The sequence below is a fragment of the Sus scrofa genome, chromosome 6 (assembly GCF_054392235.1).
Source record: "Sus scrofa isolate SSC_HxYL_T2T_F1_AM1 chromosome 6, Sscrofa_HxYL_maternal_Yorkshire_Landrace_v2.0, whole genome shotgun sequence".
In the NCBI taxonomy this organism is placed as follows: domain Eukaryota; kingdom Metazoa; phylum Chordata; class Mammalia; order Artiodactyla; family Suidae; genus Sus; species Sus scrofa.
Genome location: NC_139388.1, coordinates 15481951 through 15507685, shown reverse-complemented (window position 1 = coordinate 15507685; position 25735 = coordinate 15481951). Strand labels below are relative to the sequence as shown.

General features: G+C 38.4%; 1 protein-coding gene and 1 non-coding gene across 3 annotated transcripts in view; both read left to right on the top strand.

Annotated features, from left to right (window-relative positions):
• The window catches only part of AP1G1 (adaptor related protein complex 1 subunit gamma 1), an 89762-nt gene that overhangs the window by 46187 nt on the left and 17840 nt on the right, over positions 1-25735 (top strand). Inside the window, exons 4-17 of one of the 2 annotated variants that reach the window (XM_003481797.5) lie at positions 1040-1181; positions 3484-3580; positions 4755-4831; positions 7969-8064; positions 8759-8839; positions 9034-9132; positions 12843-12898; positions 14197-14310; positions 17601-17741; positions 18468-18522; positions 22774-22896; positions 23058-23147; positions 24011-24138; positions 25221-25325. In XM_003481797.5, coding sequence (XP_003481845.1) covers positions 1040-1181; positions 3484-3580; positions 4755-4831; positions 7969-8064; positions 8759-8839; positions 9034-9132; positions 12843-12898; positions 14197-14310; positions 17601-17741; positions 18468-18522; positions 22774-22896; positions 23058-23147; positions 24011-24138; positions 25221-25325 — 1404 coding nt within the window. Of the gene's footprint in view, positions 1-1039; positions 1182-3483; positions 3581-4754; positions 4832-7968; positions 8065-8758; positions 8840-9033; positions 9133-12842; positions 12899-14196; positions 14311-14707; positions 16171-17049; positions 17742-18467; positions 18523-22773; positions 22897-23057; positions 23148-24010; positions 24139-25220; positions 25326-25735 lie in introns of those variants that run through there. The other variant, XM_084959671.1, reaches the window with a different exon arrangement.
• On the top strand, positions 14585-14670 carry LOC146402221 (small nucleolar RNA SNORD71). Its single transcript, XR_014808751.1, has one exon. It is a non-coding gene; the product is annotated as a small nucleolar RNA SNORD71 (small nucleolar RNA).

Genomic DNA, 25735 nt, shown 5'->3' with positions numbered 1-25735 from the left:
CCATATGCCGTGGGAGCGGCCCAAGAAATAGCAACAACAACAACAAAAGACAAAAAAAAAATAAAAAATAAAAAAAAAGAAACAGAAATTTGGGAAGTTCCCATTGTGGCTCAGTGGCTTATGGCCCTGACTAGTATTCATGAAGATGTAGGTTTGATCCCTGGCTTCGCTTGGTAGGTTAATGATGTGGTGTTGCCGTGAGCTGTGGTGTAGGTTGTGGACATAGCTCACATCCCACATTGCTGTGGCTGTGGCATAGGCTGGCAGCTACAGCTCCGATTCAACCCTTAGCCTGGGAATTTCCATATGCCACAAATGTGGCCCTAAAAAGCAAAAAAAAAAAAAAAAAGAAAAGAAAAGAAAGAGAGAGAGAGAAATAGGTTTTTTGTGTATCTGTATCAGTAGATGCTGAGCTTCACTAAGAACATCTAGCTTAGTTTGTTAAAGATGGTTTAATTAGCTATCTTTTTAGTTAACTTTTTTTCTTCTTTTGAATAAATAAAAGTGAAAAGCTTAGGGTAACATCAAGGTTAACACTATATGATAAGATCAAAGATTTTAGAATGTTTCTGTTGTGATATTTAAGTATCTTAAATGCTCTAGCAGTAGAGATTGTGTTTTCTAATTTTTTAAGGTTTTGATTAACGTTTTTGTTGTAGTAGAATATATTAAAAATCTTTTAAAGATACAGTTGTGCTTCATAGTCTGTTTTTGCTAGTGTTTACTTTCAGTGGTTGGCTGAGTTTTCTAAAGAGAGTTGTCTTTTAACATCCAACAAATATCATGTTTTCCAGTTTCTTTTGTTTTGGTGTTTGCAAACATTGGGTTGCAGGTATGTAGGATGGACTGTCATTTGAGTGTACTGTCATTTGTAGTAAAAGTTAGAATAAATATTTTTTGCAAAAATAAACTTGGTAATCATTTTCCTTAGTAAAGAAATTTGTGACTTGTTCAGAACTACCTCGTTACATTATGAAGCTTCTTCATGGGGAACACCAGGCAGGGCATGTTCATTTCTCCCACCTTCTTTCTTTTGCAGTGATCTTAATCATAGCACGCAATATGTACAGGGGCTAGCACTTTGTACCCTCGGCTGCATGGGCTCCTCAGAGATGTGCAGAGATCTTGCAGGAGAGGTAGAGAAACTCCTGAAAACCTCCAACTCTTACTTAAGAAAAAAGGTAACTTTCAATGGAAATGAATGTCTATGTTTGGATTAGATGATGAGAAGGCAGATTATTCATTTTTGAAAGCTCTAATGATAATTTGTCTTTCTCTGTGCAGTAGATATATTTTAAAGAATTATATATAATCAGGTATTTATAAATCAAAATCTATTTTTTACGCTAATTTGGGAGGTGGTTTTTTATTGTTATTTAACTCTTCACTTGGTGATTGTGAATGCTTTAATTCTCTTAATTCCAAGTATTAGAGTGATAATGAATAGCTCTTTATAAATTTATTTTAGTGCCTATGTCTTTGTAGTAGTGCCTTTGAGTCTTGGAAGTGCAGTTCCATTGGGGCCTAGATAATTATTAGGGAATTTAGATAGATTTATTTATTTATTTATTTATTTATTGTCTTTTTGCCATTTCTTGGGCTGCTCCTGTGGCATATGGAGGTTCCCGGGCTAGGGGTCGAATCGGAGCTGTAGCTGCCAGCCTACACCGGAGCCACAGCAACGCAGGATCCGAGCCGCGTCTGCGACCTACACCACAGCTCATGGCAACGCCGGAACCTTGACCCACTGAGCAAGGGCAGGGATCGAACCCGCAACCTCATGGTTCCTAGTCTGATTTGTTAACCACTGCGCCACGACGGGAACTCCGGGAATTTAGATTTAGAACATACTTTCTAAAATTGGTTTATCTAGGAGTTCCCGTCATGGCCCAGTGGTTAATGAATCCAACCAGGAACCATGAGGTTGCCGGTTCGATCCCTGGCCTCGCTCAGTGGGTTAAGGGTCCAGCATTGCCAGCTTGGATCCCATGTTGCTGTGGCTCTGGCTAGACCCTTGCCTGGGAACCTCCATATGCCGCAGGAGTGGCCTTAGAAAAGGCAAAAAGACAAAAAATATTAAAAAAAAAAATTGGTTTATCTAAGAGAAGTAGTAATGGAAGACAACAATCTTACTCTCCTACCTGCTTTTATTTGTTGGTATAAACATTTTGTTGTGCTTAAATCCTAAAACATTTGTAAACAAAGGGTATAAAATTTAGGACTCTTAAGAAGTGAATACATAATATCATCTGGTTGGCATTTACTGTGTGCCTCTGTATTAATGGTGTGAGTCAGAGGTGTTGAAAGGGCCAAGCTATTTTCCAGAATCACACACTGTTAATGATGGCTATGGACCAAAGCCAGTTCTTTCTCTTAAAGAATGTGAGGGCTGTTTTTATTCAGAAAGTATACTATTTCATTAAATAAAGTGTTCTTGCAGATTAGGGGAAAAAATGTTTCCTCCAACTATAGCATGGAAAGAGTTAGCTGACATCTTTTCTCGTTAATGTATTTAAACTTTTGTGGCATGTACCTCCAACACATAGCAGTTATGGTTCCTTTGGGGCAGGGTAAGATAACCAACATCAGGCGCTTTGAATATCCCTTTGTTTCCTGTGAGCAAGCTAAAAGACCATCTTTTCAGTAGATTCTAGCTAAGTCTGAGACTTAACTAAAGTACTAGCTAAGTTCTTTCAAATGATTTTCTTGATGTTAGCAGAGAGTGAAATGAGAAAAGTATAGTATTACTTAAAGTAATAGTAGAGGAGTTCCTATTGTGGCTCGGTGGAAATGAATCTGACTGGCATCCATGAGGACGCAGGTTTGAACCCTGGCCTCGCTCAGTGGGTTAAGGTCTGGCGTTGCCATGAGCTGTGGTATAGGTTGAAGATGTGGCTTGGATCTGGCATTGCTGTGGCTGTGGTGTGTGCTGGCGGCTACAGCTCCAGTTCAACCCTTAACCTGGGAACCTCCATATGTTGCAGGTGCAGCCCTAAAAAGACAAAAAAAAAAGTAATAGTAGATTTAAAGCATCTGCTATATGTATATAATCTTCAACTACATAATGTTTTTATGAACCTTTGGTCATCTTACTTAGAAAAATGATTATCACAGAGAGAAGTCTTTATTTTTTATTTTGCAAAAACTCCGCATAAGTTATATTTAACATGTTTGATAAATTCATGTTGACCGTGGTCTGGTCTAGAAATTTTTTGTCCACTTTCTTGGTAAATATGACTGAAGGGATTGGTGAGCTAGAAGTTTTCAGTAGTGTAGTAGTATAAATTGAAAAGCCCTAACCAATTTATAACTAATAAATCTGATAATAATAAATAATAGATCTGATATCTAACGCCTTTCTTTTTTCATGTAGGTGAAATGTTTTTTTTTCACGTAGGTGAAATGTTACTGTTGTTGCTTATAAGATCGATTGTCCTGACTTGATTGAAATAAATCTTCCTTTGTCCTTCTTGTTTTTTATAGGCAGCACTGTGTGCTGTTCACGTCATCAGGAAGGTTCCTGAACTTATGGAGATGTTTTTACCAGCAACAAAAAATTTATTGAATGAAAAGAACCATGGTAATGTGATTTGGATGCACTCGTGAAGTTCTGAGGGAGAAGGGGACAGAGAAAAGGCTTCAGGCAGTGTTGGCCATCTCTCTGCAGTAGACACGCCTTTCTACTGTGCTTGGACACTTTTCCAGGAAGGGCCAATGAGTTGCATCTCTCTTCTCCTCTCATATCCTAGTTTTATAGTTAAAGATTGATTCCTTTATAGTAAGCTCGTTTTTAATTTCTTGTCCTCTTTTGCTATGTTAAAAGTACTATCTTAAGTAATATTCTCTGTAATCGCAAGTGATCCTAGCCTTCATTTTCATGTGTGAACGCTGTGATTTCCGGGCTCTTTTATAATAGAAGAAAAAGTTATTTATTGCTTTGCCATAATGGTGTAAGATTTGTGAAACTCCTTTTAGGTGACTTGTAACAGCTATTTGTAATGAGTGCTTAGATATATTTATATAAAACTTGAGAGGAATTAAGTGAAATGTGGCTGTTCTTTCCTGAACATTTTATTTTTATTTTGAAGTCAGTGAAACAAGGTCTGAGTGAAGAAAATTCATGTGTCCTAAATGCTAAGAGAAAAAAAAATGGTAATGTGTGTTTAATTTGATTAATGCAGTCCTTTGCCTACACGACTCAAAATATAGTTGTTGAATAAGTGAATGTTTAGGGCACTTATTTATTACTTAGTGAAAATTGTTATGAGATTGTTTTCACTCACTCTTCCTGCACAAGCAAATTTACTTTATTATTCACAATAACCTTGGATTTTTGGTACATTTTATTTGGAAATTTAAAATCTTACCAAGATTTTTGCTTCTTGAAATAGCTGTCAAAACTCAGCTAGGAGCTTATTAAGTATGGAGCAGATGATACCCCGTTTATGTTGACTCTGAGTATGTCTTAATGAATATTCTCAAATGGAGAGACATGTATATTGATGGTCATTTTTTTAGCAGTTATTTTGGTCACATAGCTGTTTAGAATATTCTGATTTGACTGACTTCACCAATGTTAAATTAAGCAGGTATCTATTAATATCTCTTTGTATTCACCGCAACGCTTAGGTTCTTTAGTAACAGCAAAAGTAGCAGCTGTCCTTTTGGAATTAACCTGCAGAACTCAAAGCTCTTTTCTATGAAGTTGGAGAACATAGCCTCACTTGTGGTTTTCACTGGCTCCTTTCTTTCAGGTGTCCTTCACACTTCTGTAGTCCTCCTCACAGAAATGTGTGAGCGAAGCCCAGACATGCTTGCCCATTTCAGAAAGGTAGGTACCATTTGGGGTATCTAAGCCTTTCTTAATTGAAAGTAGTTTTTCTAAAAAGTACACAGTTTTTTTACTTAATGAATTTTCTTTTGAAAGGAAGCTATGGAGCTGAATAAAGGACTTAACCAGCCCTGCTGTGTGATAGGGCTAGAAGCCAGGTTTAGGCATATAAGAACTGGCAATGGTACAGTTTTCCCTTTCGTAATAGACGTCTTCTCACGTTGTTGGCAGACAGGCCACTCCCTTACGTGCTTTATCTGCAGTTTTCACACTGAAGTTAGGAAATGTAATCTCAGGTCAAATTATAAACAAGAATTGTGTGTGTGTGTGTTTTTAAGGCAGGTAGTTTCTTCCTTTTTTTTTTTTTTTTTTAAGGTGAAAACTGCAAACTGAAATTTGACATTACTCTTACCTAACACAGGGTCCTCCACTATTCGCTTTAGGCTGTGTTGACTCCGGTGATAGAAATTCTAGCTTTCTTAAGTTCCCTCCCTTTCTTATAGCATTCCAAAGTGGACATTTTTGTTTCTCCACTTACTTTTAGAAGGCGGTAATAAGGAGGACTCAGAAAAAGACTGTTCTTTGGGTAATTTCATGCGTTTACTTCCTTTTATAGGGCGCTGAACACTCCATAAATGGGGCTTACGCTGTACATTAGATCTAATGAAGCTCTGATAGCAGCTCTTTTGGGGGACCTTTTCCCCCCTTAGATGTTCATGTCTTGATTAAATTACTGTAAAATAGTATGAGGCCCGTATCTGTCCCTAATGCTTGCTTTGTATGTTTTGTTCCTGTTGTCTGTTTGGAATCCCGCTGTATGTTAGAATGAAAAGGTAAGAATTAACCCTCTTTTAGATGGTGCATGCTGGCATTAGGTTCTTAGTAGCTTTTGTGTATTCATCCACAAATGTGGCTTTAAAAAATATACTAATGCTGAAGCTGTGCTTAATACTATGAGTTATTTGTCCTAGCATTTTTGGCTAACTCCCTAGTCCAGTTTTTGTCTCGTCACTTAAACTCTTAACTCCAAAGTCAGCCTTGGATTTCAGTTGCAGCCTTTCCTGATTTGTAAGCCTCCTTCTCTGCCTTTCCTTTATCTTCCCTTGAGAAGCTTTGAGCAGTTTCCCAGTGGTATTGGTGATGGCAGCTCCAGATCAGTTTGGAGCCTCGATATCAAACACTGCTTCTTTTCGAAGTAGATATTTTAGAGCCCTGTGTGCGTAACCTCATACTTTAAAAAGCTCCGTATGTACTTTTGAACTTTCAATTCAGACTTAGAGCTTTTATTTCCCCCTTACCTGCACTCAATCTTGCCTTGAAATTTTGGAATATTAAAAGTTTTTTTGAGGTAGAGTGGGTGGGCATCAACTGATTTTCATGGCTGCAGCCTTTCCCTTTGTCATTTTATTTTGTTTGTCTTGTCATCAGTTTTAGTAACCTGCATTTTTGTCTGAAAAATAAAGCTGGGTTCTAAGAATTTTTATCCTGAACACTTAGACATTTGTGCTTTTTGTCCCAGGGTGCTCTTTCGTGGTGTGCTAGTCTTTTGGCAGTCAATAAAACAATTTCCGAGTTTAGTAGCTGAAGGAAAAAGCACTTCTCCAGGACAGAAATCAGATTAAAAAAAAATAATTAAGGGTATATGTATGTAGTACAGAAGAATAGACCATTGCACAGTATGTGAGGTGAGCTACTTTGTGCCCAGAGCTTGGTAACTAGTTAATCCCAGTTTTATTACATTTTTAAAGCAGTTTATACTGCAGTATTATTCTGACCTCTAATATGAATCTGCCCACAGTTAGCAGATTTAATGAAGCGTCTGTTTAGAATTTACAGGTCATTATAGCTTAAATTTGTTTTAATCTTGAAGTTGTCCAAATTAGATTTTTCTTTAGGTGACTTATGAATCGCTTAATTCTGAGGTGTTATGGCCAAACTTACTTAAATTCACAAAGATTAAATTGTCTTGTATTTAGCAGTAGACTTAGTGTTGTGAATGTTTTGAGTGTCTACCTTGGACACAGCTTGACTTTTGTTTCATTCTTGATCCCCTTTTAGAATTGCATAGTAGGGAGGAATCCAGATAAAAAAAAATCATGGAATTGCAGTGAAGTTGGGGCTGTTCCAGTTGCCTCCAAATTAGATATGATTACATTTGCTTTGGATACTTCTTTTCTTAATTTTAGTGGTTAGAGTTGTGTATATAGCTAAATTGAGCTTGAGGTTGAAGATTGGAAAAGTTCTTATTGTGACAAACATTGTGGAATTGGGTTTTAACATTAAATGATTGTCCAGAGTGAAATGAATGGTAATATTTAAAGCATCTTTAAAGTTTAGCTTGGCAATAAAATTGCCTCTGCTGTGTGTTTTGATTCTAATGGTTGGAGTAAAGGAAAGAGAAGAGGGAATTCTGACCTAAGGAATGTATAGTTTCATTTATAAGATAGGAAACAAATTAGGTGCTAAAATTAAGTTTTACCAAAAATTTGTGCATTATGAGTTAAGAATAGGAAAAGGAAATTATTCATGGCCTTGCTGTTTTCTAAGTGTGAAAGATAGAATTTTTCATATATTTTTTCTACATGGTCAATGTTGGAGGCTCTGGTATTTCCTGCCATTTGTTGGAAAGGATATAACTACCCAGTACCTCAAAGAGAGAATTTTTTTCTCTATCTGAGCTAGTTTGTTGTAAAACCATAATAAAATCACCAGTATTTTGGTTATAATAGCATTTTGCATTAACATGTTTTGAATAGATAAAAACCTGAACATGTTTGTGCCACCTGGATATGTTAAGTCCTGCAGGAGAAATGCACTATGCCCCATAGGCATCTGCTTTCCTTGGTTCTCATAGGTTTTTTAACCTACTGTTATTTGTAGTGTCCTTGCATATATAACTCTGGAGTAAAAATGTCTGGTTGTTTTTAATTCAGATAATGTACGTATTTCTTCTTGAGTTCTTGGCCAAAACACTCCTAAGTTATATTTATCCAACATCAACAACATACTAGTATATTGTATCAATAGCTTTGCTTGGATTCAGGCCCTTGCACCCTTTTCCTAAGCCAAATCACTTGCCTGTTCATCAGAAATTCTTTAATGTTCACTGTTTTTTGATGCATCTCTCTTCCCTGCAGCTTGTGCCCCAATTAGTTCGTATTCTAAAGAACCTCATCATGTCCGGATATTCACCAGAACATGATGTTTCTGGTATCAGTGATCCCTTTTTACAGGTGAGGTGGAAAGAAAGTTTTGTGTTGAAATAGATTGTTTCTATCTTCTTGTATTGGGCAGAGATTTGGTAGTTAATTGATCAACTAATTATGTTAATAAATGAATAGTGACGTACTTCTCTGTTAGATTAATAAAATAAAATTATATTGGAGTTCCCGTTGTGACTCAGCAGTAGCAGACTCAACTAGTATCCATGAGGACATGGGTTCAATCCCTGGTCTCGTCAGTGGGTTAAGGATCTGGCGTTGCTGTGAGCTGTAATGTAGGTCACAGATGTGGCTTGGATCCCGTGTTGCTGTGGCTGTGGTGTAGGCCGGCAGCTACAGCTCCAATTGGACCCCTAGCCTGGGACCCTCCATATGTTGCAGGTGCGGCCCTAAAAAGACAAAAAAATTATAGTCGTAATAGTCAGAATTATGTACTACATAGAAACTTGATGTACCACTGTAATAAAGCTCTGCAGGTGGTGGTATTCTTAGGCTGTGGAGTGTTGAATGAGTTGTGTAGTGACTTTGCCGAGACACGGAACCATATGTAACTTCTCTAAAGATAATGTTTAAAATTTTTCTGTTTGAATTTTGACCATTTCTCTTGGAATCTAAGACTTCATTTAAGTTATTTGAATTTCATACCAAGCAAAGTTTCTTTGTGTCAGACAGGATTTGTTGACATTTGTCGTATTTTGCACATTAGGTACGAATTTTGCGGTTATTAAGAATTTTAGGACGAAATGATGATGACTCAAGTGAGGCTATGAATGACATACTAGCACAGGTGAGTAGACCAAAACTTGCATTATAGTAAATACTCATTTCAGTGTAGTAGAGAGTAGAATGGTTGTGATTATATGGAGCAATTTTTATTCGTTTTTTCATTGGTGGTTGTCATCTTAAGTCACAAGATGTCCTTGTTACATCTGCATATTTTTTGGAAGCATTGTTTTATCACTAACACCCTGTCTTTTTCAGGTTGCCACTAACACGGAGACTAGTAAAAATGTAGGAAATGCTATTCTTTATGAAACGGTTTTGACTATCATGGATATTAAGTCGGAAAGTGGACTGCGAGTAAGTCTTAATCTTTTCTTCTCTTGGAAATGAATTCCATTTGGAAATCAGCTTTAGGAAAGAATGATGCAGAATGTGTAATGCTGTGTTTTTGGTGGCCGAAGTTTCATTTCCTCCACTGAAGGCTTAATACTGATTATAATAAAATTTGGAAGATTTTAGGTATAGGTAGGTATATAGATAATGTTGAGTGAAGGTAACATTTCTTTTCTTCTCTTTTTTTAATTTTTGCTTTTTAGGGCCGCACTTGCAATATATGGAAGTTCCCAGGCTAAGGGTTGATTTGGAGCTGCATCTGTTGGCCTACACCACAGCTGACAGCAACACCGGATCCTCAGCCCACTGACCAAGACCAGGGATTGAACCCGCATCCTTATGAAAACCAGTTGGATTCGTAACCCACTGAGCCACAGTGGGAACCCCCCTGCATTTCTGAATAAGCTTTTATTAGATCCTCGATTTGCGTTGGGCTCAATCACTTCAAATAAGACCAGATATCATTGAGTTCATTTTTTTTTTTTAATTCATTCTTTTTTTTTTTTTTTTGGTCTTTTTAGAGCTGCACCTGAAGCACACAGAAGTTCCCAGGCTAGGGGTCAAATTGGAGCTGCATCTGCTGGCTTCTACCACAGCCATGGCAATGCCTGATCCAAGCCTTGTCTGTGACCTATATTGCGACTTGCAGCAATGCTGGATCCTTTAATACACTGACTGAGGCCAGGGATTGAACCTGCATCCTCAGGGATACTAGTCAGATTCTTAACTTGCTGAGGCATAGTGGGAACTCTTTTTTTTTTAGATGACCGCACCTGCAGCATATGGAAGTCCCTGGGTCAAGGACTGAATCTGAACTGCAGCCGTGACCTACGTCATAGATGTGGCAACAGCACATCCTTTAACCCTCTGCCCTGGGCGGGGAATCAAACCCACACTTCCACAGCAACCGAAGCTGCTGCAGTCCCTGGCCCTGGAACTTCCAAATGCCATGGATGTGGCCAAAAAAACCAAACCAAAATAAAACAAATAATAAATGTGTCTGTACGTGTGTATTTCTTGTCTTCTCCACTTTTAAAAACTTTTTATTTAAAATCATTTTAGACTTACAGAAATGTTGCAAAAATAGTTCAGAGTTCCCATATACCCTTCACTCAGCTTCCCCTGTTGTTAACATCTTGAATAATTGAGGCATAATTATCAAAATAGGAAATTAATATTGGTTCTGTGCCATTAAATTACAAACCTTATTCAGATTTCACCAGGTTTTTTTTTTTTTTTTTTTTTTTCCATTTCTTGAGCCCCTCCTGCGGCATATGGAGGTTCCCAGGCTAGGGGTCAAATCGGAGCTGTAGCTGCTGACCTGCACCTACAGCCACAGCAACTCGGTATCTAAGCACAGTCTGAAGCCTACACCACAGCCCATGGCAATGCCGGATCCTTAACCCACTGAGCAAGGCCAGGGATCGAACCCACAACCTCATGGTTCCTAGTCAGATTCGTTAACCAATGAGCCATAATGGGAACTCCCTGTTTTTCTACTAATGTCTTTTTTCTGTTCGAGGACCAATCTCTGATCCCACATTGTGTTTATTGTCCTGTCTCTTTAGTTTCCTCCCACCTGTGATAGTTCCCTCATCTTTCCTTGTCTTTCATGACTTTGACGCTTTTGAAGAGTATTGATCATTTACCTTGTAGAATGTCCCTCAGTCTGGCTCTGATATTTTCCTGTAATTAGATTGAGGTTATACATTTTTGGCAGGACTACTATAGAAATGGTATGCCTTTCTCAGTTGCATATCAGGAAGTACATGCTATCTGTTTGTCTCATTACTGGTGATACTAACCTTGATCTTTTGGTGAAAGTGGTGTATGCAGTGTCTCCCCACTGTATAATCGTTCTTTTTCCCTTTATAATTAAAAATATTGGAGTTCCCATCATGGCTCAGTGGTTAATGAGCCCGACTAGTATCCATGAGGACGTGGGTTCAATCCCTGACCTTGTTCAGTGAGTTAAGGATCTGATGTGGCCATGAGCTGTAGTGTAAGTCGAAGACGTGGCTCAGATCCCGTGTTGCTGTGGCTGCAGTGTAGGCTGGCAGCTACAGCTCTTATTTGACCCCTAGCCTGGGAACCTCCAAATGCCGTGGGTGTGGCCGTTAAAAGACAAGAAAATATATTTTGGAGGAAATTCTCTGAGACTATGCAGATATCCTGTTCTCCTCAGACTTTTGCCCATCAATTTTATTATCCATTAAGGTTCTTGTCTGCAACAGTTATTAGGTTGGTATTCTAATGATACCTTTCTATTTCCCTCATCTTTTCCTCATTAAATAATTGAAATTCATTTGTAAGGAAAAACTCTCCCCCAAGAATTTATTCATTCCTTCAACCACATATTAAGAATTGCAAGCCCATAGCTTTGTAAGAAACAAATTTACTAACTACACTACAGTATTTATGTACAATTCTTTTCATCATCTAGCTTGTCTGCTACCGTATATTCACATTAGGTGAAACCATTATGCTGCAGCTAGTCCACATTCATGTATAGAGACCACTCTCATTTAAAAAGATTGTGGCAGGAGTTCCCATCATGGCTCACTGGTTAATGAATCCAGCTAAGAACGATGAGGTTGCAGGTTCGATCCCTGGCCTCGCTCAGTGGGTTAAGGATCCGGCGTTGCCGTGAGCTGTGATGTAGGTCGCAGACGTGGCTTGGATCCTGCATTTGCTGTGGCTGTGGCATAGGCTGGTGGCCACAGCTCTGATTAGATCCCTAGCCTGGGAACCTCCATATGCTGCGGGTGCAACCCTAGAAAAGACAAAAAGACAAAAATAAAAATGAAAATAAATTTAAAAAAATAAAAAGATTGTGGTAGAATACAGATGACATAAAATTTATCATTTTAACCACATCTAAGTCTGTATCGTTTCGTGTCATTAAGTACATTGTCATGTTGTGCAATCAACACTGCCATTTATCTTCAGGACTTTTTGGTTTTCCCAAACTGAAGCTGTGTACCCATTCAGCAGAAACTTCCCATTATCCCCTGTGTCCAACTCCTGGCAATGACCATTCTACTTTCTGTCTCTATGGATTTGCCTATTCTGAACATTTCACATAAGTGGAATCATTTAATATGGGGTGTTTGTGTCTGAGTTATCCCACTTAATATAATGTCTTCAAGGTACTTCTGTGTTATATAGCATGTATCAGAATTCATTCTTTTTAATGTTGTATATATTTCATGGTATGGCTATGCCATAGTGCATTTGATAAATTTGCTATTGAACATTTAGATATGTCCTATTGTTTGTGATTATAGATAGTGTTGCTATAGATTTTTGTGCATATGTATAAGTATATTTGTCAGCTAGATTCCTAGAAGTGAAATTGTTGAAGCAGAGGATGTATTTTCATTTTAAGTACTTAAAGTTATAGCCAGATTTCCCTCCAGTGAGGCTGTGCCAATATTATTCTTCTGCTAACAATATAAAAACTTTAAAACAGCCTTTCAGCATTTACTGTTGAAATAGAATATGGCTTTAAGAATTCACTTTCAGGAATTTTTTTTTTTTTTTTTGGCTTGCAATCTATGGAAGTACCAATTAACCGTGTTTTTTTTGCACCCATCAGAGACCAGGAAGTGATTCTTAAACAATATAGACATTTAATTTTCCTAAATTTTTAACTTAATGCTCTTTCTTTATAGGTCCTTGCCATAAATATCCTGGGTCGCTTCTTATTGAACAATGACAAGAATATTAGGTAAGTCAACTGGAAAACAGCTTGTACCTTGATATTATAAGCTGAAGATCACACATACATTGAGCAACATACCTAGAACTCCACCTAAGGATTTTTATTTTTAGTCTGGTCTTAACTGTTTTGCTAAGAATTTGAGGATTTGCCTTATGACTTAAATTTTAGTCTCCTTATAGTTTAGGAATCAGCAAGCTTTTTCTTTTTTTTTTTTCCCTTTATTTTTTAGGGTTGCACCCTTGGCGTATGGAAGTTCCCAGGCTGGGGGTCATATTGGAGCTACAGCTCCTGGCCTGTGCCAGAGCCACAGCAATGAGGGATCCTAGTCTCGTCTAGGACCTACACCACAGCTCACGGCAGCACCAGATCCTTAACACACTGAGCAAAGCCAGGGATCAAACCCGCATCCTCATGGATCCTCGTCGGGTTCGTTAACCCCTGAGCCACAAAGGGAACTCCCAGCAAGCTTTTTCTATAAAGGACCAGATGTTCCTTTTAGACTCCTTGGGACTTAGGGTCTCCTTGGCAATTACTCAGCTCCACTTCTTGGTGTGAAAGCAGCCATAGACTGTGTAAGTAATGAGTGTGCGTATATTCTGATAAAAATTAACGGATAAAACAAGACAGTAAAGGGCTGGGTTTTTGCGGGTAGACTGTAGTTTGCTGACCCCTGCTCTAAATTAAGAAGAAAAACATAGCATTTCACTTGTAAACCTGCAACATGTTTGTGAACTCCAAGTACTTTTTAAAAGTTTATGAATTTATTAGTGTTATCTTTTATTCTTACCATGTTAAGATTGGAAAAAATGTGGACATAATCATTATGGTACCCTGAATTATCTTCTCCTTCCAGGAGAATTTTTAAATACTTAAACTCAAATTTTTGCAGGGTAGTTTTGGTACTGACAGCAAACAAGAGCAGAGAAATTGTAAGTGATAAAATTGGAATAGTTTCCTCTTGCGTTTTGGGGCTCAGACAGTCTGAGCAAAGGCATCCTATCTGCTTATTTTGTTGTACTATTTAAGAGTTCAAAAGAATTGAGTCAACCACTTTTTAAAAGTTTAAATGGACTTGATCATGAATGTAGATTTAAATCCAAGCCTCCTGGTTTCCACAACTTTAGATTACAATTTTTTATGTCTTTATGATGTTTCCATTTCACTTTGCTCACTCTCTCTTGTCTTTTAAATATTTACAAGTGTTTGCTTTCCCTTAGTCTCTGGTCATTTTCTTTGTCATTAGCAGATAATTATCCTGAATTTTACATTTTAATTCTGTTCTTCTATAACCTTGTTTTATCCAGATATGTAGCTTTGACATCTTTGTTGAAGACTGTGCAGACAGATCATAATGCAGTACAGAGGCACAGAAGCACAATTGTGGACTGTCTGAAAGATTTGGATGTCTCAATAAAACGGTAACAGATTCCTTAAAGTTTTTTCCCACCCCCTACCTGATAACTTTGTAAAGGTTTGAGACGGCAAAAGTTGACATTTAGTCTTTATTTCCATAGATGAATGCTCTGCAGAGTACATCTTTTTTCGAAAGGATTGGCAGGGGTACGTTTAGGTCAATGAAAGAGGCCAGTAAGGAATACTTAAGGGCACACTGAAGTTGTTCTTGGTTATTTGATAAATAAAACAGGTACAGATAAGCTGGGCATACGTTCACTTAACGGTGGTACTGTGTTCTGTGTGCTGGAGGATGAAAATACGGAGTGATCCATCGGCCGAGTGTTTTATCACAATGCTGAAACTCACCTTGCTGACAGCACACGTTTTCTCACAGTACTTATGCCCTAAGTCACTAGAGGTGGCTCTGTTTCTTGGAACAGTGGATCTAGGAATGTTAGGCAGCATACAGCACTTTGAGAAATCATGTATGCTTTTTCCTTGATGGGGTAATTCTGCTGATTCTCTTCTTGGAATAACTGTAGGTGTTTGTACAACCTCGTTTTAGTTGGCCTCAATGAACTTTTTTGGTTTACCGTTCATATCCAGAAAAAATTAAATTCAAAATGATCTTTGATACCATTCACTTAACAAATATTTATTGGTAATTGAGTTCCTTTTATTCACAGAGAACAGCTGCTAAGTGCTTGGGCAAACTAAAGATAAGACCTAGATTCAGTAACAATTTTCACATAATGTTTTGAGAAGGATTTATAAACACCCTCTCAATTGGTTGTCAGAGCCAGTAAGAGAGGCTAAGCAATTACTTCTTCCCCCATTAACAGATTTGCTAAAATATAGTCCCAAATCAAATAACTTACTCTAAACCTTATCCCTTGTACATGGCAGACCTGGGAATAGAAATCAGACTTTCTGACTTCTGTTGTATTGTTTCTTCATAGCTCCTGACTGGCTTTGCATATCAAAAATAAAGCCTGGGTCTCTTTTAAAGGTTATATAACAGTAGGAGCTTAGACTCTGGAGCCAGAAGGCATCTCATTTCAAATCCTAGCACTCCCCTTAATAAACTTAGTCTAGTCACAGCCTTCTGTGCCTCGATTGTCCCCATATATAAAATGTGGTTACAAGGGTACCCACTTCAAAAGGTTATGTAGGATTAACTGGATTAATACATGTAAGGTAATTGCATTTCTGTAAGGATCGAAGTGTCATTTTTTTCCCCCTACACCCATGGCAAATGGTAGTTTCCAGGCCAGGGATCAAATCAGAGCTGTAGCTGCAACTTATGCCACAGCTGTGGCAACACTGGATCCTTAACCCACTGTGCTAAGACAGGAATTCCCAGGATTGAGTGTTTGTTGTCTGTAGATTAACTAAGATGAAAGTGTTTTCTACTTATTAAATTGGTATTTTTGAAAGTCAATTTATATGCCTTATTTGACAATATTGACCAAAGTATGAAAAGATGCATATAGTAACCTTATAACTTTTATATATTAAACATAGTCCATATTGGCCTTGGTTGCCAATTTGATAGGCAGTTATAGAAACTTATTTGCTCTCATAGCACATGCCTTTTTGTTCTTTTTTCTTTTCATTCCCCTTTTCAGTTTTTCCCCCCCAAGGTTTTTTGAGATATTGTGTAAGTTTAAGATGTACATCACATTGACTTGTTACACTTACCTCTTGCAAAATGATTATCACCATAGCTTAGTTAACACCTACATCATATCACATAATTACCTTTTTTTTTTTTGGTGGTGAGAATATTTAAGATCTACTCTCTTAGCAACTTTCAAATATATAATACTTTTTTTTTTTTTTTGCTTTTTAGGGCTACACCCTCAGCATATGGAAGTTCTTAGGCTAGGGGTCCAACCAGATTTGCAGCTGCACACTATGCCACAGCTACAGCAACATGGGATCCGAGCCGTGCCTGCGACCTACACAGCTCAAGGCAACGCCAAATCCTTAACCCAGTGAGCAAGGCCAGGGATCGAACCTGCATCCTCATGGATACTAGTCAGGTTCATTAACCACTGAGCCACAATGGGAATTCCCTAATACATCATTATTAACTTTAGTTATCATGGTGTGTGCTAGATCTCGAAAACTTAATCATCTTAAATGTGGAGGTTTGTGCTCTTTGACCAACATCTGCCCACGTCTACCCCCAGACCGTGGCGTAACCACTTTCTAATCTCTGTTTCTGTGCATTCAGCTTTTTTAGCTTACTCTTATAAGTGATACCATACAGTATTTGTTTTTCTCTCTCTTACCTCACTTAGCTCTCAAGGTTTGTTTTTATTCAAATTTTTTATATACCATTTGATGTAAACTATATTACATCGTCTTTGGACTGAAGTGAATAATAAAAGAAGAGTATAGTGACTACATATCATGTTTTTAAGGAATAATGCAGAGAGGTATTATAATTGGGTAGTATTTCATTGCCTCAATTTTTGAGCCTTTTAGGTATTCTAAATTTCAGGTTCATAGAATAAACTACTGAAGCCAAGCTGCATTTTTGGTCTTTAGTAGTGTATCCCAATCAAAAATTGGGAATTTTTGAAGATAAGTATTGATGAAGATTCAAAAATAACTTTGATAACTTTTGGGAGCTTGGAGTTAATAGATGCAGACTGTTGCCTTTTTTTTTTTTTTTTTTTTTTTTTTTTTGTCTTTTTGTTGTTGTTGTTGTTGCCACTTCCTGGGCCGCTCCCGCGGCATATGGAGGTTCCCAGGCTAGGGGTTGAATCGGAGCTGTAGCCACCGGCCTACGCCAGAGCCACAGCAACACGGGATCCGAGCCGCGTTTGCAACCTACACCACAGCTCACGGCAACGCCAGATCGTTAACCCACTGAGCAAGGGCGGGGACCGAACCTGCAACCTCATGGTTCCTAGTCAGATTCGTTAACCACTGCGCCACGACGGGAACTCCAGACTGTTGCCTTTGAATGGATTCGCAATGAGATCCTGCTGTGTAGCACTGGGAACTATGTCTAGTCACTTTTGATGGAGCATGATAATGTGAGAAAAAAGAATGTATACATGTATGTGTATGGGTCACCATGCTGTACAGTAGAAAAAAATAATAGTGAATTGGGAAATAAAATAATAACAAAAATAACTTTATAACTTTGGTTATCTCACTTGCAAAGATTGGAGTGACAAGATAATGCAAGGACATCCATACATCCACTGGTACTTGGTGTTCACAGACAGCATACCTGAGTCGTAGTTTCATCCCCACTGTAAATATCACAATTTTTCTCTCCCCCCCCCTCCGCAAGGCGTGCAATGGAATTGAGTTTTGCCCTGGTAAACGGGAATAATATCCGAGGCATGATGAAGGAATTACTTTATTTTCTGGATTCATGTGAGCCAGAATTTAAAGCAGACTGTGCATCTGGAATCTTCCTTGCTGCAGAAAAGTAAGATTTAATTTTTACATTCATCAGTAAAAAATGCTTGGAACTTTTTTGGAAGCATCTTTAAAATATGGGAAAATGTTAACATGTTTAAGCATGTAACATTTATTTCAGGCTTCCATTAGAAATTAGCTTTGAGAAGGCCATTGTAGCCAGTATTTATGTTAAGCATTACGCTAAGACCAAAACCCCCTACTTTTATAAAATCTCCTTCTATATCTATTCTTTAACTTCTCTTCTATGGTTATCTTTTAATGAAAAGAATAGCACATTACAGCATCTGAATTGTGATTCTGTGTAAAACTTTTAGGAAGAAGTACCTCAAGATTTTACTAGTATGAGTATTTCTCCTCTTTTCACTATGAATTTAAGGGAACACGTTGCTAGTCCTGGTGTTGCCTGGTTCTGAGAACAGCCCCTTTTCTTCTTTCTTTTCTGTCCTCTCCTATCCTGACTATGATTTGTTTTCCGAAAAACTGGAGACAGAGTCCCTAGTTCTCAGCTCAGCAACTTCTGTTGCAGAAGTTGGGACAGCTGAATTTGATTACGTATAGTTTCATCACCCTTTGAAATGGGAATTACTGCTCATTTTGAAGGTAAAACATATCTAGATATAATCATTTAACCTGTGAACCTAAAAAAGATGGTAGAACAGGATTTTTGAAACTTACTAAACAGAGCTTAGTTTACAGGTTCCAATTTTTAAAGCTGATGCCATTATTTTCTCAGGTATGCACCTTCCAAACGGTGGCATATAGACACAATTATGCGTGTTCTGACAACGGTAAGTAGTTTTTTTTTTTTTTTTTTTTTAAAGACACCATATACTAAGTGCTGGATGTGTTGATTAATGAGACTGACAAAGCCTTTGTTCTCATGAAGCTTATGTTCTAGTTGGGGACATAGGAAATTCATAGGGAAATATGTACAATTGTGTCAAGCAGGGGAAAGGCTATGAAAAATAGTAAAGCAGCATAAGGGGCTATAATAATGGCAGAGGTGGGGTATGGGGCTATGAGCAAGGTTTCTTTAGGTAGTCAGGGCACCACTGACTCATCACTCAAAAGGAGGGAACACTTGAAATGAGGTGAAATGAGAAGCTATGCAAGATTTGGGGGAAGAGTGTACAAATCAGAGGAAATAGTAAGTGTTGCAAAACCCTAGGGTAGCAACAAGCTTGACTTGTTTGGAGAGCATCAGGAAGGCCAGTGAACCCAGTAGAGTGAAAGAAGCAGAGAATGGTAGGATTGATACAGGGACTACTCACGGGAGTTAGGATTTTATTTTGTATATGATAGGAAATCATCGGAAAACTTTGAATGGCTAAATTTATTCTGGATTTCATGTTTTTTTCTTGACTGCGCCTGCAGCATCCAGAAGTTCCTGGGCCCGGGATGGAATCTGAGCCATAGCAGTGATAATGCCCAATCCTTAACCACTAAGCCACCAGAAATCTCTTATTCTGGATTTTAAGTTACGATTTTAAATTGTGGTTGTATAGGAAATTCTTTCTTTGGTAGTCTTCCAAAATTTTGTAGGTTTTCTGTTTATCATTCAGTTAATAATCAGGGATTAGAGATTTAAGACTAAAAACGAAAATGTAGTGGCATATAAAGAAAACAACTATATGGGAGTTCCCGTTGTGGTGCAGCAGAAACGAATCCGATTAGGAACCATAAGGTTGCCGGTTCAATCCCTGGCCTCTTGCTCAGTGGGTTGAGGATCTGGCGTTGCCATAAGCTGTGGTGTAGGTCACAGACATGGCTCAGATCTGGCGTTGCTGTCGCTGTGGTGTAGGCCGGCAGCTGTATCTCTGCTTAGACCCCTAGCCTGGGAACCTCCATATGCTGAGGGTGTAGCCCTAAAAAAGCAAAAGGCAAAAAAAAGAAAACAACTGTTTTTTTTTTCTTTTTTTTAAAAAGGCCAAATTTGACCACATGAAATTTTAAAACTTGTATAACAAAATAAAAAAAAAAATCTACAAAGTTGTTCGCGTTGTGGCTCATCTATAACCCATTGACGGAGGACAGAGATCAAACCTGAATGCTTGTGGATACTATTCAGATTCTTAACCCACTGAGCCACAATAGGAACTGCTTTGTGGGTTTAAATGGTGTCATCTTTCCAGAATACGGTTTGATAGTGTGTAGCAAAAGTCTTTGTTTATACCTTTTAATTTGTTAATTCTGTTTTTAGGACTTTGTCTTGGAAAAACAAAGGGACATGGTACAAAAATGTATATACAAAGGTGTTCATCCTAATATTATTTATACTAGGAGAAAATTGGAAACAGCTAGGAGTCTCCAGCTGGGCATGAGTTAAATAAATTATGAAACATCTGTAGGAGAGAATGTTATCGTTAACTGTTTAAAAATTTCAGTTAGGAGTTCCCATCGTGGCGCAGTGGTTAACGAATCCGACTAGGAACCATGAGGTTGCGGGTTCGATCCCTGCCCTTGCTCAGTGGGTTAAGGATCCGGTGTTGTGGTGAGCTGTGGTGTAGGTTGCAAACGCGGCTCGGATCCCGTGTTGCTGTGGCTCTGGTGTAGGCTGGCGGCTGCAGCTCCGATTGGACCCCTAGCCTGGGAACCTCCATGTGCTGTGGGAGCGGCCCAAGAAATGGCAAAAAGACAAAAAATAATAATAATAATAAAATAATAAAATTTTCAGTTAAATATTTTCTCTACAATGAGTTAATTTTGTAAAAGGTAATAAATGTACTTAATAATAAGGAACTATTTTTTAAAAGATAGGATGAATCAATCAGGACATATTTTTTAAAGGTTTTTTTGTTGTTGTTGTTATTTGCTTATTTATTTTTGACTTTTTAGGGCCAAACTTGTGGCATGTGGAGATTCACAGGCTAGGGGTCTAATCGGAGCTATAGCTGCTGGCCTATATCACAGCCATAGCAACGCCAGATGCAAGCTGCATCTGTGACCTACACCACAGCTCACAGCAATATTGGATCCTTAACCCACTGGGTGAGGCCAGGGATAGAACCTGTAACCTCATGGTTCCTAGTCAGATTCATTTCCGCTGCGCCACAACAGGAACTCCTAAAGGTTTTATGAGGCTCAAAAGAAGGGAAAAATTAGAACTCCTGAAGAAGAATGATTATGAAAATTAAAACCTTTTAAAACTAAGGAATGTTTAGTATTTGAGAATTCAGGGTCCTCGTTTTTCTAAACCCTCTTTTTAATATTTTGTCATACTTTAAAACATTTTTTTTTTAATTTTTAATTTTTTTTGACTGCACCTGTGGCATATGGAAGTTCTCTGGTCAAGCATCTCACCTGTGCCATAGCAGCAAACCTAGACACTGCAGTGACAGCACTGGATCCCTAACCTAATATGCCATCAGGAAACTCCCAAACCTCTTTTTTAAGAAAAATGCGCCAACTTTTTATTTGTCCAGTTGACTTAAGTTCTTTGATTATAATCATACGCTTTTTATTTTTTAGCCTGTTGATGTGCTAGGTTACAGTAATTGATTTTTTTTAAAAGTATTTATTAATTAAAGTACAGTTGACTTTAATTGAATTTCAAATACCAAAGCAGGTGTCCATACTTAGAATAAATCCTGCATGGTTGTACCATATAATTCTTTTTATACATTACTTTATTTGATTTGCTAATGTTTTTAAATTTTTTATAATTTTTAAATCTTTTTTGATTGCTCTTTTTCTTGTTTTTAATTTCTTTTTTAACTTTAAAATACTATTTATTTATTTATTTTTTGTCTTCTTAGGGCCACACCCATGGCATATGGAGGTTCCCAGGCTAGGGGTCTAATCATAGCTGTGGCTGCCTATGCCACAGCCACACCCATGCCAGATGTAGCCTTGTCTGCAAGCTCTACCACAGCTCATGGCAATGCCGGATCCTTAACCCACTGAGCAAGGCCAGGGATCAAATCTGCAACCTCATGGTTCCTAGTCGGATTTTTTTCCGTTGCGCCTAGACAGGAACTCCAAAATTTATTTTACTTATTTATTTATTTTTATTTTATTTAATTTTATTTTTTTGTCTTTTTTTTGCCATTTCTCGGGCTGCTCCCGTGGCATATGGAGGTTCCCAGGCTAGGGGTTGAATCAGAGCTGTAGCCACTGGCCTACTACACCAGAGCCACAGTAATGCGGGATCCAAGCCGCGTCTGCGACCTACACCACAGCTTATGGCAACGCCAGATCTTTAACCCACTGAGCAAGGGCAGGGATCAAAGCTAAAACCTCATGGTTCCTAGTCGGATTCGTTAACCACAGAGCCACGACGGGAACTCCTACTTACTTATTTATTGAAGGCTGCCCTGTGCCATATAGAAGTTACGCCACAGCCATGAAATGCCAGATCCAAGCCGTGTCTGCGACCTACACCACAGCTCATGACAACACCAAATCCTTAATCGACTGAGCGAAGCCAGGATTGAACCCACATCCTCATGGATACTAGTTGGGTTCATTACTGCTGAGCCACAATGGGAACGCCTCTTTTGTGTGTGTGTGTGTGTGTATGTGTGTGTGTGTGTGTGTCTTTTTAGGGTTGCACCCAAGGCATATGGAAGTTCCCAGGTTAGGTGGTCCAGTTAGAGCTATAGCCGCTGGCCTACGCCACAACCACAGCAGTGTGGGCTCCGAGCCGCATCTGCAGCCTACACCACAGCTCATGGTAATGCTGGATCCCTAATCCACTGAGCAAGGCCAGGGTTTGAACCTGCATCCTCATGGTTGCTAGTCAAATTCATTTCCACTGAGCCAGGATGGGAACTCCAGGAACACCTCTTGATATTTTCAACCTTTATATTTATTTTTACTTTGGACAGAGATTTTATTTCATTTTTTGTAAAATCAAACTTAGAATATTCACTTATGTAAGACTTTGAAGTTTGAGGTGTATAATTATGAGAATGAGAATTGGAAATAACTTTACCTTTGAGGGTGTTCTGTGTAGTCTCCTTTGAACAACCGCAGTACTAGCTAACATTTCTTATCATTACTGTATGTTTCTAAGGGTAACTGTCTGCATTTCCTTTTAGGCAGGGAGCTATGTTCGTGATGATGCAGTTCCCAACTTGATCCAGTTAATAACCAACAGTGTGGAGATGCATGCCTATACCGTCCAGCGCTTGTACAAAGCAATTCTTGGTGATTATTCTCAGGTAAGTACTTTTACTTTAGAGAGGAAATTCCTCTTTATTTTCCTGATATGCTCTTCTTACTATCACTCTAGATGTGCCTCAGTTTTGACCTTTATGATTAGATGACCTGCGATTTGTATTACACCTTTCAAGGACTGAAACCTTTGATTTTCTCTTGACAGCAACCTTTGGTGCAGGTGGCTGCATGGTGTATAGGTGAATATGGAGATCTTCTTGTATCTGGCCAATGTGAAGAGGAAGAGCCTATTCAGGTACCCTTTGTCACTCTTGGTTAAGGAAGTGGAAAAATAGTGGTTTTGGTCTTAAGAGGGTAGTGTTGGTTTTTTTGTGTCTTTTTAGGGCCGCACCAGGGGCAGATGGGTGTTCCCAGGCTAGGGGTCGAATTGGAGCTGTAGCTGCTGGCCTACACTACTGCCACAGCAATGCCAGATCTAAGCCAAGTCTTCACCTACACATCAGCTCATGGCAGCACCGGATCCTTAACCCACTGAACGAGGTCAGGAATCAAACCCACATCCTCATGGATGCTAGTTGGGTTACTGCTGAGCCGTGATGGGCACTCCAAGAGGGTAGTATTTAATGAGTTGAGGTTGATCCCTTGAAAACCTTTAAAAGAAGCAGTTCCAGAATGACATTGGAAACCCTGCCAGTTTTAGAGGTGGAACTTACTGGGCCATTGTGAGATTTTAGAACCACCTTTAGGACCTATTCCCCATCCCATCAGACTGACAGTGTTTCTCTTACGCTCTGACTGATGAGAAGAAATGAGGTGGGCATCCATGTTTCTGTTTGTTCATTAAAGGACTGGATTTCGGACAAGCTGTGGCAACAACAGTCGTAGTCTTATCTTTTTCTTTTCTTCCTCTACTTCTGCCTCTCCAAGTTATAAAATGCCTCTCAGCTCCCAGTGGGTGTATTCCACTCTTTTTTACCTCCTCCTACCTACTTCTGGTTGATGGATTAGCTTGGACAGGTACCCTGGCAAAGCAGAGATTGTATTAAAGGCTTTGGTAAGGACATCAGGATTGTTCTTCTGGTGGCATCCTGTGACTTGATGTGAGATTTGCATATTTACTGTTAAAATTCATCTTACACTGCCTTTTTTAATCCCCAGGTAACAGAGGATGAAGTGTTGGATATTTTAGAAAGTGTCCTAATCTCTAATATGTCCACCTCTGTGACCCGAGGTTATGCCCTCACTGCCATTATGAAACTTTCTACTCGATTCACCTGTACTGTAAAGTGAGTATGGAGAAAAAGTAGGGTAAACACATTGTCTTGTAATTTTTTAAAACTTTACCTTATGGGAAATTTTAAGCAAAGGTATAAGAATTGCACACACCTAATACTCCACAGTAACAATCACCAATTCATGGTTAATCCTTCTTTTAGCTGTACTTTGCTCCCTCTCATCGCCCCACCCACCACTGATTATTTTGGAAGTAAAAAACAATGTTTTTAAAATTTGGTTTCTGATTCCTTTTTTCTTTTTTTAAGTAAATTAATTGATTAAATTAATTAATTAGGCCACACCTGTGGCATGTGAAAGTTCCCAGACCAGGGATCCAACCGGCACCATGGCAGCGACCCAGCTGCTGCAGTGACAGTGCCGATGCTTAACCTTCTGTGCCGTAAGAGAACGCCTGATGCTTGTTTTCTAAAGTAGCAAAGTTATTTTCCCATATACAAGTTCTGATTTATTGTAATATTTTGAGCTTTATGAATAGAAAATTATGAAGATTTTGGTGTTTAAATGTTTAAATTTTGCTTTTTTTTTAAAGTATTTTGAATAAAAGTCCATTCTTTTGTCAGTTCCCCAACTAATGTTTAAGACAAACTTAGTTTTCTTAGACCTTGTGATTTACTTTTTAATGTAAGGCCTCATGAAGGATGATGTTTTTTACTATTTAAATTGTGAAGTAGAAGAATTTGGTGTCAGGTAATGACCCTTTCTTGGTAAAACTCTGATGCCCTGACCCTTTTTTGCTAATGTTTATTTTAAAGTTGTTAAAGAAGAGAATTAATATTATAAATTTATTCTGTTATAGCAAATTAATAATTGGTACTTTCGTCTAGCGCATTCTAGGTTATGGGATGTTTAAGAGACAAAATCTGGCATTACAGCTAGAATAAGTATGTATAATGGTAACTATTGGTCTTGATCTATGTGTTGGATGAATGAAGATAAAGGAAAAGTGTTTTGTTTTGAAAAGATAAGCATTTCAGAATTTTAACCAAAAAGCTCTGTTTTAAACATTATTCTCTCTGCTTGTTTATGAACTTTCTTTTGGGTATATGAATTTGTTTGTCATTTTATCCTAAAGCCGAATTAAGAAAGTGGTTTCCATTTATGGAAGCAGCATTGATGTGGAACTCCAGCAGAGGGCAGTAGAATATAATGCACTTTTTAAGAAATACGACCATATGAGGTAAGTAAAAGAAACTAAGCAAAGCATGTAGCATCCCAAATAAATTGTCATGATAACCCGTAAAAGAGAGTCATTCCTCATACTTTATTAACTGGGCTTCCCAACTCCATTTTGTTCTCTTTGCTTGACTGCTTCTGTTTTGTCCCTCCTCTTCTTTTTTTTTTTTTTTTTTTTTTAGGGCCGCAGGTGCAACATATGGAGCTTCTCAGGCTGGGGGTCTAATCAGAGCTACAGCTGCCAGTCTGTATCACAGCTCATGGCAACGCTGGATCCTTAACCCACTGAGCAAGGCCAGGGATCGAACCTGCATCCTCATGGATACTAGTCGTGTTTGTTTCCACTGAGCCACTTTGGGAACTCCTGTTTTGTCCATGTTCTATTTTGCCTAGCCTCTGAAGAAATAAGTGAAC